Below are 14,102 nucleotides of genomic sequence, written 5' to 3'. Positions count from 1 at the left end.
TTTTTTTTTTTTTTTTTTTTTTTTTTTTTTTTTTCCCTTTCCATTTGCTTGGTAGATCTTCCTCCATCCTTTTCTTCTGAGCCTATGTGTGTCTCTGCACATGAGATGGGTCTCCTGAACAGTACATTGATGGGTCTTGACTCTTTATCCAATTTGCCAGGCTGTGTCTTTTAGTTGCAGCATTTAGACCATTTACGTTTAAGGTTAATATTGTTATGTGTGAATTTGATCTGTCTTTGTGATGTTAGCTGGATATTTTGCCTGTTAGTTGATGCAGTTTCTTCCTAGCATCGATGGTCTTTACAATTTGGCATGTTTTTGCAGTGACTGGTACTGGTTGTTCCTTTCCATGTTTAGTGCATCCTTCAGCAGCTCTCGTAACACAGGCCTGGCGGTGATTAAATCCGTCAGCATTTGCTTGTCTGTAAAGGATTTTATTTCTCCTTTACTTAGGAATCTTAGTTTGGCTGGATATGAAATTCTGACTTGAAAATTCTTTTCTTTAAGAATGTTGAATATTGACCCCCACTCTCTTCTGGCTTGTAGTGTTTCTACTGAGAGATCTGCCGTTAGTCTGATGTACTTCCCTTTGTGGGTAATCCGACCTTTCTGTCTGGCTGCCCTTAACATTTTTTCCTTCATTTCAACATTGATAAATCTGACAATTATGTATCTTGGGGTTGCTCTTCTCAAGGAGTATCTTTGTGCTGTTCTCTGTATCTCCTGAATTTGAATGTTGGCCTGCCTTGCTAGGTTGGGGAAGTTCTCCTGAATAATATCCTGAAGAGTGTTTTCCAACTTGGTTCCATTCTCCCCATCACTTTCAGGTATACCAATGAAACACAGATTTGGTCTTTTCACATAGTCCCATTCTTGGAGGCTTTGTTCATTTCTTTTTACTCTTTTTTCTCTAAACTTGTCTTGCTTTATTTCATTAATTTGATGTTCAGTCACTGATACTCTTTCTTCCACTTGATTGAATTGGCTATTGAAGCTTGTGCATGCATCACGTAGTTCTCGTGCCATGGTTTTCAGCTCCATCAGGTCATTTAAGGTCTTCTCTACACTGTTTATTCTAGTTAGCCATTCCTCTAACCTCTTTTCAAGGTTTTTAGCTTCCTTGCGATTGGTTAGAACATGCTTCTTTAGCTCGGAGAAGTTTGTTATTACCGACCTTCTGAAGCCTACTTCTGTCAACTCATCAAAGTCATTCTCTGTTCAGCTTTGTTCCATTGCTGGCAAGGAGCTGCAATCCTTTGGAGGAGGAGAGGTGCTCTGGTTTTTAGAATTTTCAGCTTATCTGCCCTGGTTCCTCCCCATCTTTGTGGTTTTATTTACCTTTGGTGTTTGATGTTGGTGAACTACAGATAGGATTTTGGTGTAGATGTCCTTTAGTTGATGTTGATGCTATTCCTTTTTGTTTGTTAGTTTTCCTTCTAACAGTTAGGTCCCTCAGCTGCAGGTCTATTGGAGTTTGCTGGAGGTCCACTCCAGACCCTGTTTGCCTGGGTATCACCAGTGGAGGTTGCAGAAGAGCAAATACTGCAGAACAGCAAATATTGCTGCCTGATCCTTCCTCTGGAATCTTTGTCCCAGAGATGCACCCATCTGTATGAGGTGTCTCCCAGTTAGGCTACACAGGGGTCAGGGACCCACTTGAGGAGGCAGTCTGTCCATTCTCAGAGCTCAAATGCCACGCTGGGAGAACCACTACTCTCTTCAGAGTTGTCAGACAGGAACGATTAAACTTGCAGAAGTTGTCTGCTGGCTTTTGTTCAGCTATGTCCTGTCCACAGAGGTGGAGTCTACAGAGGCAGTAGGCCTTGCTGCGCTGCAGTGTCCTCCACCCTGTTTGAGCTTTCCAGTCGCTTTGTTTACCTACTCAAGCCTCAGCAATGGCGGACACCCCTCCCCGAGCCAGGCTGCTGCCTCACAGTTCAATCTCAGACTGCTGTGCTAGCAGTGAGCAAGGCTCCATGGGTGTGGGACCCGCCAAGCCAGGAACGGGAAAGAATCTCCTTGTCTGCCAGTTACTAAGACCTTAGGAAAAGCACAGTACTTGGGGTAGGAGTGTCCTGTTTTTCCAGGTACAGTCTGTCATGACTTCCCTTGGCTAGGAAAGGGAAATTCCCAAACTTCTTGTGCTTCCCAGATGAGGCGATGCCCCGCCCTACTTTGACTCACCCTCCATGGGCTGTACCCACTGTACAACCAGGCCCAGTGAGATGAACCAGATACCTCAGTTGGAAATGCAGAAATCACCTGTCTTCTGCATTGATCACTCTGCGAGCTGCAGACTGGAGCTATTCCTATTTGGCCATCTTAGAATGGAAGCCTGCATCAATGTTCTTAGCTAGATCTTCTGGATAATTTGCAGCTTCTATGTCAGCACTTGCTGCTTCAGTTTGCACTTTTATGTTACAGAGATGGCTGCTTTCCTTAAACCTCATGAATCAACCTCTCTTAGTTTCAAACTTTTCTTCTGCAGCTTCCTCTCCTCCCTCAGCCTTTGTTAAATTGAGGAGAGTTAGGGCCTTGTTGTGGATTATGCTTTGGCCAAAGGGAATGTTGTGACTCCTTTAGTCTTTTACACAGACCACTAGTACTTTATCTGTATTAACAATAAGGCTGTTTTAGTTTCGTATCATGGGAGTACCACTTTTAATTTCCTTCAATAACTTTTTATTTGCATTCACATCTTGGCTGTTTGTGACAAGCGGCCTGGCTTTCAGCCTGTCTCGGCTTTTGACATGCCTTCCTCACTAAGCTTAATCATTTCTACTTTTGATTTAAAACGAGAGATGTGTGACTCTTCCTTTTGCTTGAACAGTTACAAGCCATTTCAGGGTTATTAATTGGCTTAATTTTGATGCTGTTGTGTCTCAGGAAATAGGGAGGCCCAAGAAGAGGAAGAAAGACAGGAAACAGCTGGTCAATGTGGTCAGTGGGGCAGTCAGAACATACACATTTATCCACTAAGTTTGCCCTCTTATATGGGTATAATTTGTGGTACCCCAAAACAATTATAATGGTAACATCAAAGATCACCGGTCACAGATCAGCATAACAGATGTGATAATAAAGTTTGAAATATTATCAGAATTACCAAAATGTGACACAGGAACACGAAGTGAGCACATGCCAATTGGAACAATGGCACTGACAGACTTGGTTAACACAAGGTTGCCACAAACCTTCAGTTTGTAAAAAATGCTGTATCTGGCTGGGTGCAATGGCTCACACCTGCAATCTCAGCACTTTGGGAGGCTGAGGTGGGAAAACTGCTTAAGCCTAGCAGTTTGAGTCTAGCAGTTTAAGCCCAGCAGTTTGAGACCAGCCTGGGCAACAAAATGAGACCCACTTCTCTATAAAAAACTTAAAAAATTAGCTGGAGGTGGTGGTGAGTGCCTGTGGTTCCAGCTGCATGAGAAGCTAAGGCAGGCAGATCTTGAGCCCAGGAGGTCGAGACTGCAGTGAGCTGTGTTCACATCACTGCACTCCAGCATAGGCAACAGAGCAAGACCCTGTCTCAAAAATAAATAAATAAATAAAGGTTTAAGAAAAATTGCAAATAAAAAAATTCATTAAATGTGCTATTAAGAAAATGTCAAGCAATCCAGAGCCCTTAACTGCTGCCATCAGAAGAATGATAAGGCTCAAATGTGGCATGCCTCTTTGGTGGCTGCTGGCACAGGGATTCAGGCCTAGAAAACAATTGGTATAAAGTAGTATGATGGTTGTCTGGGAAGTTACTCATCACTCAAATTCAGCAACCTAGTCACTCTCTTATATTTAAATCACCCTGAAAGGGTGCAAGTAGAATATGAATGATTTAGAGTTTTAGAGAATAGTGTGGTATGTGTGGGAAAGGGGGAAAGGTGAGGAGGAAAAGTTTACAGTAGCATTGGAATTAAATCCCAGCCTGCCAAATACTTGCCAGCATCAGACACTGTCTGCCCTCCCTCTGCATCCCTTTCTCCCAGCTCTGTTTCTTATCACTCTAAGTTACAGGTAAGGTTGGAGGGTGGCGTGGCAAGTGAGATCAAGGAGAGAGGAATGGGGAGGCAACTTTGCTCACCCTTCCAAAATGATGGCATGGAAGGGATTAAGAAGAGGTAGAACTATAGGATGACAGGTGCACTTTATTTTGTGGCATGATGCAGCTGATTTATGACTGGCATGTAACTAGAAGGCATGTGCATCTGGCTGTAGCAACATGCCTGGTGTTCTGTGTGGAGATTGTATTGGTGTCAGTAAACTTTTGAGAAATACTTTGGGCAGCTGGGTTACATTGTGGATTTGATAATTCATACTAAGCATATAGAGGATGCATATCAAGCCATCGTTTACATCCTCTAAGCCAAAGGCTCAAGGACAAGAAAAAGAAAACAAGTCAGCAGAGGGCATCAGTTACATAGCTATACAAAATTTCCAACCCATTGTATTTAAGGAAACAGGGCTGGGACACAGTGCCATCTTGTGGAAGTTATTGATTTCCCTTTTTATAATGAGATGCAATTAGAGTCTTGAAATTCTTGCTGAATTGTGGTTTGTGAGGTCTCCATAAATTCAGGAGGTAAATGGCATACTGGGGTTTGATAAATAATAGCACCTGTATTTTAGAGCACCCAATCCACGCTAGGTAATATGCTATGCATGTTTTGTGTGTGTGTGTGTGTGTGTGTGTGTATTTGAATTTACATCTTACAACGATCCTGTAAGAGGTTTTGTTTCAATTTCACAGTTGAGGAGACTGAGACTCAGAGTGGGTTAAGTATTGCCTAAGGCTATGTTGCCAACTTGCGCTAATAGTTTGGTTTTCTTACACAAAGCCTGTGCTTGTACCTGAATGGCACCCAGGACTAAAGGATAATGGTAGGCAGTTGCTTTTAATGCTTTGTCAAATCCCTCATCATTCCCTTTATCCCTTATTCTCTTTCCCCAGTATCCAACAATATTCCCCAAAATCCAACAAAATATTTCGTGTCTACATAGGCCTCCCTCTACTCACCTTCTACTGTTCAGATTTTATAATGTGTGGCATCAGGAATTTATTGACAATAAATATTTTTTGAGCACTTACTGTATGACAGATACCATTCTGTGTGCTTGGAATATATCTATAAATAAAAAGGACAAAGGTTCTTGATCTCGTAGAGCTTACATTATAGCAGGAGGAGACATATAATAAACATAAATGGAAGACAGTAAGTGCTATGGAAAAAAGAAAAAAAGTGGCATAGCATTAAATAAAGAGGTCAGAGTAGGTCTCATGGGAAAGGTAACGTTTTACCAAAGACTTGAAGGAAGTGAGGGAATAATTCAGATTCCCTGGGGAAGAGCATCCCAGTCAGAGGGAAGAGCTGCAGAGGGAAGAGCTGCTACAAAATCTTTGGGCAGGAGAATACCTGGTGTGTGGAGGGAATAGCAAGGAGTGGCTGAAGTGGAGTGAGCAACCGAAGATGAAGTCATAGAGGTAATGTGGGAAGCTAGATTATGTATGACATTATAAGCTATTAAAAGCTTAGGCTTTTACTGTGAGATGGGAGCCATTGGAGGGTCATGGAGAAAAAGAAGATATGTATTTTGAAAGGCTCATTCTGGTTGCTGTAGGGCAAGAGTAGACACAGGAAGAAGTATTAGGAGGATTTTGCAGTAATCCAAGCAAGGGATAATGGTGGCTCAAAACAGAGGATGGCAGAGGAAGTGGCAGAAAGTAGTCACATTCTAGATATAATTTGAAAGTAAAGCCAGTGGGGCTACCTGATGTATTAGATGTAGGGTGTGAAAGAAAGAGAAGAGTTATAAATTAAGGTTTTTCCCCTGAACAAACTGAAATATGGATATGCCATTAATTGAGATGGGGGCAGAAGGGTGGTAACTGGAGAGTTTTGGGAGGAAGATGAGGAGTTTAGTTTGGTGCATGTGGGGTAGGAAATGTCTTGAAGACATTTATATTCCCTGAGTAGGGAATATAGGAAATATGACCTTGGAGTTTGAGAGAGATGTATGAAATTCAATATAAATTTGAGATGTATTGGCAATATAAATGATATTTAATGCTGTGAGACTGAATGAGATCACCAAGGAAATGGGTATAGACAGAGAAGAGGACCAAGAACTCCAAAGTAAAATGTTGAGGAGAAGAAGCAGCAAAGAGATTTTGACAGCAAAATCACTGAGGCAAGGGGAAAATCAAGAGAGTTCTGTGTCCTGGAAACCAAGCACTGAATGTGTCTCCAGAGAGCGTGGGTGATCAAATGTGATCAGATAAAAACATGATAAAGCAAGTAAGACAGCTGAAAATTGACCTTTACATTTAAAAGAGCAGGTTTTTGTTGGAGTGCTGGGAATAAAAACCTGTTTGGTGTGGGTTTAAGAGAGAATAGAAGAGAAATTCAGCAGCAAGTACAGACAACTTTATAGTTTTGCTTCAAAGGGGAGCCAGGAAATAGGACAGAAACTAAAAGGGAAAGTGAAGACCAAAAAATGATAGCATGTTTGTACCTTGATTGAAATGAAATGGTAGAGAGTTGATGGTTGATGGTGTGAGAGGGAAGAATTGGTGGGGAAATATTCTGGAATACGTAAGTGCACAAGTGCAAAGCCTGGCTTTTGACAAGGGCAGGGATGGTTGATCTATGGGAACAAGTGGGAAGATAGAGTATAGATGAATACCAGCATTAGTCAATGGGTAGATGAGGTGATGAGATTCTTTGGGAGTTCCTTTCTGATTGCTTCAGTTTTCTCAGGGAAGTTGGAGGCAATGAATCAACTGAGATTGAGGATGGCAGAGTGAGAGAAAATGTGTGAAACAACTTAGGACAGTGGGAGAGTGAATGAACTAGGGATACTTAGTATAATTGCTTGACAGTATTAAGGGATCACTTGAGTATGGTGGTGATTAATTTAAGGTGAAACCAGTTATCCTGGCTTTGTTCTTTGCTTGTGTGTGTGCTTTCCAGACCATGTACAGTTACATGGGTGCAAACCAGAGCAGGTAGAGAGTTAGATTTACCTAGAATGGTGGTTTTAACAAATTGAGAGAAGGGCAAGGGAGATAGGTATCTATGCATGGGCATGATGATAATGATTGACCATGGAATTTAAGTTGGGTGAGGAGAGTGAACCTTAAGAAGGGTGAAGGACAGAGGGCTGAGGGACAGCATAAAGGTTAATAGATTGGAGATCCAAGAGATTAAAACAATAGAAGTAGGCTAGAAAGATAGGATATAGAGAAGAGAGAGTAGGGAAAGACAAGGTTTTAATTTTGGAAATAAGTAGCTGAGATAGAGTGGAGAGCAAGATCATTGCAAGATCTCACTACTTAGCACTCAAGTAGAAGAAAGAAAAAGATCGTTGGAAGAGTGAAGTCAAGAAAGTGAGAGGCAGGGTGGGGGTGGATTACCAACAAGCATATGAAAATTCCCAAGAATTAAAACAGGAGTATCACTGGAGGGAGTGACATTGAAACAGTAGCTAAAATCATCAAGAAATAAGGGAGAATGAATTGGGCATTGGTAGTTAAAAGCAACACATAGGGACATATAGGTAGTGCTATAATCTGATGCCATTCGGTTCAAAGCTGGGGGTTTTAGGGAGGAGGAAAGAAGAATGATCTGAAAAAAAAAAAAAAAAAAAAAAAAAAACAGAAAATGAGGATAACTACCCCACTTCAGGCTTAGCAGTGTGAGGGCTGTGGGAGACAAACTGCCACCTTTTGAAAAGGATGCAGGGGAGGCAGTGCTTTCAGAGAAACTCTGGTTTGTTAGAGTAAGATTGTGAAGTGCATATCCAGAGAATAGGTTGAAGATATAGGGAATTTTGTTGATCATGGGCAGTGAATTATAGAGGAGACAGTGGAAGGGTTACAGAAGTTTGGGAGAGATGGGAAAACAATAGGAACATACAGAACTGCATGGAAATTAGTGTGGAGAGTGGCCTAGAAGTCTAGGGGTTCTTGGATGATTGACACAGGCTGGGATAAAAGGTTAATGATATAAGTCCCAGTAAGTGTAAGGCAGATAGCAGTAGTGAGTGTGAGTGGGTGGGTATGGAGGGGTGAATTTTGGGGGCTTCCTCTTCACCTTGAAGGAGATGTGTTCTCAGAGTGTAGGCCTTTTCACATCCTCATGAGCATATTATTGCTCACTAACGGGATTAATGTGCTAATTCTCTGGGTGATGTGCATTTTGACAAGAACCTTCTGGGGATAATGTCACAAACTTCCTCAGAACAGTGCAAACTTGTAATAGCGAGCAGTATCATTGTAGTGCTCTAAAATTTTTGATTTTGGGCAAAGTGATCAGAGCTTAGGTGACAGCCAGAGTTTGACCAACATTCTGTGGAAGGTCAGGCCTGATAAGGTATACTCCTTTGGCCACCAAGAGGGCTCAGGAGAGCTCTGCTGCAGGGGAGAGGCAGATTAGAAACAGCTGAAGCCTTGTTGGGCATGCTAGCTTAGACCATGCCTATACTTTCTGCTTTAGTTTTCCTTTTGTAACTCACAGATGCCATCAGTGTTGGTTTGTTTAACTTGGCAAACAATAACTATCATTGAAAAATTAAAACGCCATTTTCCCCCAGGTATATTACTATGATTAATGAGATAATTTCCCCAGTGGCATAGTCAGGAAGCAGCCATTTCCCAATTGGTTGGCATGTGCTCAGCACCACAAGTCTGGCAACAGTATTTGGTGCTGCCTCCTTATGCCCATCAGGTAATGCAGGGGTAAAAGTACCCAAGGAAAGGGCTTAGAAAGACAAATGGCCTTTTCTGCCACCAAATGGCACCAACTGGCATTGAGAATCAAGTAACATACAGTATGAGCCTAACTAAGGTCTTCTGTCCTAAACAGACTAGCTCTGTAATTCTTTGACTATAATACTATTAGGATGATAGAACAAATTGATTTTACTAAAGCTGAGGTCCCTCAGGTTCCCATGAAATGTGGCTCAAGAGGAGCTGCTTCTACTTTACAAGCTCTGTTGGCTCACTGCTTGCCACTCCAGGCTGGCCTTGTGCCGGGCTCGAGTGACATTTGGACTGGTTAGTGAGAACACTGTGGGCCTCACACTCTTTTTAAGTTGCAAAATAAATAGATGTTTAAGGCATTGAGCAGATTTTGTGGATGTAGCTAATATTTTTGTCTTTAAAAGAAAAAAAAGAGGCAGAAGGAACCATCTCTTTGGCTCTAACTTGCTCTCCATTGCCTTCTGAATGTACCCTTGGAGATAAGAACAAGAAGACCGGGCACAGTGGCTCACACCTGTAAACCCAGCACTTTGGGAAACTGAGGTGGGCAGATCACTTGAGGTCAGGAGTTTAAGACCAGCCTGGCCCACATTGTGAAACCCCATCTCTACTAAAAATACAAAAATTAGCCAGGTGTGGTGGCAGGCATCTGTATTCCCAGCTACTCTGGAGGCTGAGGCATGAGAATCGCTTGAACCTGGGAGGTGGAGGTGGCAGTGAGCCGGGATCGTGCCACTGTACTCCAGCCTGGGTGACAGAGTGAGACTCCATCTCAAAAAACAAAATAAAACCAAACAAAAAAAAAGAAGCGGATATAACTCCTTACAGCCTGAAAGGCTAATTTTTTGATAATGTTATGTGGAATATCAAAATACTTTGTGAGTAGCTGTTCTGAGAGGCAGAACCCACATCACTGACTTCTGGGTTACTGCCTTGCAGATCCTTAAGTCTCTTTGGTCTTCTGGGGCTTCCTTAGGCTTTCCTTATTATCTACTCATGGCTCATGTTCGTGAGGTTTATTGAAGATGTGAACTGGGACTGAAAATTGGGATGTGACATAATGTACGATAAAATTTGATTTGATTAAAAACCGAGTATGGGAGTAGGAGTTTATAGTGTTGACTCATCCAATAGCCTGCCACCTAGTCTGATCTTAATATGTTGATAGCATTTAGATTCAATAGTAACTTGTAGCATCAAAAACAATAACAAAAATATATACAGATGGTCCCTGATATACAGTGGTTCAACTTGGAATTATTTTTTTGTCTCCTCTGTATATTTTCAAACAGCCTGGCTTCAAGCTCACTGATTCTTTCTTCTGCTTGATCAATTCTGCTAAGAGCCTCTGATGGATACATCCTTCAGTGTGTCAATGGCATTTTTCAACTCCAGAATTTCTGCTTGATTCTTTTTAATTATTTCAATTTCTTTGTTAAATTTATTTGATAGAATTCTGAATACTCCCTTTCTGTGTTATCTTGAATTTTTTTTGAATTTCCTCAAAACGGCTATTTTTGAATCCCTTGTCTGAAAGGTCACATATCTCTATCTCTTCAGTATTGGTCACTGATGCCTTATTTAGTTTGTTTGGTAAGGTCATGTTTTCCTGGATAGTCTTGTGCTTGTGGATGCTTGTCAGTGTCTGGTCTGGGCTTGTTTGTACCTGTCTTTCTTGGGAATGTTTTCCAGGTATTTGAAGGGACTTGGGTGTTATGATCTAAGTTTTTGGCCACTGCAGCCATATCTGCATTAAGGGGTACCCCAAGCCCAGTAATGCTGTGGCTCTTACAGACTCATAGAGGTACCACCTTGGTGGTCCTAGATAATATCCAGAATAATTCTCTGGATTACCAGGCAGAGACTCTTGTTCTCTTCCTTTACTTTTTCCCAAAGAAACAGAGTCTCTCTTTCTGTGCTGAGCTGACTGGAGATAGGGGAGGGGTGACACAAGCACCCCTGTGGCCACCACTACTGGGACTGCCCTGGGTCAGACATGAAGCCAGCATAGCACTGGGTCTTGCCCAAGGCCCACTGTAACTATTACCTGGCTACTATCTATGTTTGCTCAAGGTCCTAGGGCTCTACAATCAGCAGGTGGCAAAACTAGCAAGGCTGTGTCCTTTCCTTTAGGGGCTCAAGTTCCCCTGGGCCCTGGGTGAATCCAGAGATGCTGTCTGGGAGTCAGGGCCTGGAGTTGGAAACTTTAGAAATCTACCTGATGTTGTATTCTACTGTGGCTGACCTGGCACCCAAACCACCGAAGTCCTTCCCACCCTTTCCTGCCCTTCCCTAGGCAAAGGAGTTTTTCCTCATGTTCAACACCACCACAGGCCCATGAGGAGTACTGCCGGGATACTGCCAATGTTCACTTAAGGCCCAAGGGCTCTTCTGCCAGAATGTGTTGGATGTTGCCAGGAAAGTGACTTACGCTTCAGGGCAGTGGGCTCCTCTCTGGCCCAGAATAGGTCCGGAGATGCCATCCAAGAGACAAGGACTAGAATCAGGGACCCAAAGAGCTGGCTTGGTGCCCTTTCTCACTGTGGCTGAGCTGGTACCTAAGCGCAAGACAGAGTCCCCTTTATTCTTCCCTCTGCTTTTCTCAAACAGAAGTGGTCTCTCCTCATAGCCATCAGACCTGTGAATGTGCTGGGTTACATCTGAAGCCAGTGCATTTCGGAGTCTCACCTGAGGCCCATGGTATGTACTACTTGGCTACTGCTACTGATTTTTCGGGGTCCAAAGGCTCTTTATTCAGCATGTGATGAAATCTGCCAAGACTGGGTTCTTCCCTTCAAGGCAGTGGGTTCCCTTCTGGCCCAGGGTATATCTAGAAATGTCATCCAAGAGCTAGGGCCTGCAATATGTGCCTCAGGATTTTGCCCCGTACCCTATCCTACTCTGGCTGAACTGGTATCCAAATTGCAAGACAAAGTCCTTTTCACTCTTCCCTCTTCTCTCCTCAAGCAAAGCAAGGAGTCCCTTTTGGAGCCATAAGCTGTGTTGCCTTGGGTTGGGGGAGGGGTGATGTAAGCACTTACTTAGCCATCCTGGCTGGTGTCTTACTAGATCCTGTGATCCCCAGTCCACTGGCTCAGAGCCCAGCACAGCACTAGGACTTGCCTGGGTATTGCAGTTGTTGTGGCCCAGACAGGCTTTCAAGTTTATTTAGGACCTCAGAGCACTTTAGCCCATGGTGGTGGAGGTAGTCGAAACTCAGTTTCTGAAACCTGGGATGGGCGATTCTCCTCTAGCTAGGGGTAGTCTAAATGGTCCCTCCATTGGCAACAGCTAAGTTCTGCCCAGTGTTGGCAGCACTGAATTCTAGAGTCCCACAATCGCTGTGCCCTCCCTCCAAGTGCACAGATTTTCTCTCCACACTACGTGGCTGCTGCCAGGGGATGGGGGAAGGGTGGTGTCAGCAATTCAAGATTGTCTTTCTTACCTTTTTCAGTACTTCTTTCAGCAATACAAAGTTAAAACCAGGTACTGTGGTCACTTTGTGATCACTGATTTTTGGTTCTTATGAAGGTGCTTTTTTGTTTAGATAGTTGTTAAATTTGGTGTTTGTTCATGGAGAACAATCAGTGGAGGCTTCTGTTTGGCCATCTTGCTCTGCATCCTCCCCAACTTATGATTTTTTAACTTTATCATGGGTTCCTCAGGGTATTGCATGCATTTTTGACTTACAATATTTTCAACCTGTGGTGGTTTATTGAGATGTAACCCTATCATAAGTGCACCTGTACTATGGTAATAGAGACAGCTAGTATATCCCTTTAAATAGGAAACATATAGTGGTACAGTGTCATAAGCTCAATGTAATTTATTCAGATTTAGACCCTAGTAATTATAAAAGTCTATACAAGTTTTTTTTTTTTTTTTTTTTCTTTCTCAGCAATCTTAAATTCCTGTGACTGAATTTCATTGTTTTAAAATGCATTCACAGTTGAAAAGGTTTACTTCTGAATCTCAGGGAACTGCACTAAAGAATCTGGTATCAATTTTCTGAGGATTAAAAAAAAATCATACTTAATGCTGAGTTATATTAAAGATGTTGGCAAGTACAACATTTTTTTCTAACTATAGGATAAAGAGCATTGAAATGTATCATGCTCCAAACCCATTAAAAGTATCTTCACCTGTAACTGAACATCAGATGTTATTATCTTATTTCCTTTTGGCTTTCAACTTCTAGGCTGTCTGTTGAAACACCCCTCAATGTTTATGTGGCCTCCAAGGCATACAAACATTTTCAAGGAAACCCCATAAGGAAAGAATTGGAAGTTTCATTTATTTTTTCCTACCTTTAGTTCTCTTTTTTCCATCTTTCAGATCTTTAGATGTTCTGAGTTTTTGTAGCTGGAGACTGGGGAAACCTAGCTCCCCCCACTGTGGCCAGTGGAAGACTGCTGTGGAGAACCTGAATCCAAAGTGTTTTTGTTAGGAGACAAAGTAAACAGGCCAGTTTAAAGTTTCAATACCAGTGTGCCTCTTTCTCTACCAACACCTGTGTGATTTAGATCCTGAATCATATAATTCCATTCAGAATGAAAAGTTTGGTTTCTGATTGGCTGAAATGAGTTCTAGTATTCCTTTTTTTGTTAGAAGTCAAAGTCACCATGTTCTGGAACATTAGCATGTGTTGGGTAAAGTTGATAACAGGATACTAAAACTCAAATAGCTGCTTCAGTACTGAAGTCAGAACAGTTCTACCTGGAAAAACAACCAAATTTTTCTCGTATTATAGCACTACATTGTAATTGCTTATTTAGCTATTTTGTAAGCTACTTTTATTCTGTTACTTCTCTGGTACTCCCAGGGTCTAGGACATTATCATGAATTCAAGAAACGTTTGATGCATAAATAAAGGAATGAAAATATATAGGGAATATTATGTTTACTAAAGGCACAATAGTTTGGCTTTTCCTGACTCCTGAGTTATGATCAACTCTGAAAAAGGGAGTAATTTTTCAACTCTATTAAACATAGTGGGGTGGAGGTGGGGGTAAGAAGAGTTGGGGAAGGGTACATTATGAAACACAGAAATACTGTTTACTAAATACATATTAACAAATCTTAGCATAATTTAATTTTACTCCAGGCTGCCCCCCTATCCTCTTCCCCTACCCTCTTTTTTCTTGCCTGTAGAATGTAAGGAAGGGAACACACTTCTTTGTTAAGGACAACTGAGTAAGGTTGTCATTTCATTCTGTTATGACTGGAGTTTTTCCTTCTCATCGTTCATCAGGTCAATTTAAGTTTTGAACATCTAAACTGTGTAACACTGCATATAAAAATAAGTCCATGTTTAAGACAAAGTAGAAAAGTACCAAACACTTTAAAA

At 41.9% G+C, this 14,102-nt stretch overlaps 1 protein-coding gene across 1 annotated transcript in view; it reads right to left on the bottom strand.

Annotated features, from left to right (window-relative positions):
* The window catches only part of CUNH1orf105 (chromosome unknown C1orf105 homolog), a 52,772-nt gene extending 39,492 nt beyond the window's left edge, over positions 1–13,280 (bottom strand). Inside the window, exon 1 of the mRNA XM_017866906.1 lies at positions 13,063–13,280. Within this exon, the coding sequence (XP_017722395.1) occupies positions 13,063–13,083 (21 nt within the window). The 5' untranslated portion in view covers positions 13,084–13,280. The remainder of the gene's footprint in view (positions 1–13,062) is intronic.
* Between the last annotated feature and the right edge of the window lie 822 nt (positions 13,281–14,102).

This window comes from Rhinopithecus bieti, unplaced genomic scaffold (genome assembly GCF_001698545.2).
Source record: "Rhinopithecus bieti isolate Rb0 unplaced genomic scaffold, ASM169854v2 scaffold_1853, whole genome shotgun sequence".
Lineage (NCBI taxonomy): Eukaryota > Metazoa > Chordata > Mammalia > Primates > Cercopithecidae > Rhinopithecus > Rhinopithecus bieti.
Note: the sequence above shows the minus strand (reverse complement) of the source record. Positions and strands in the feature narration are given on the sequence as shown.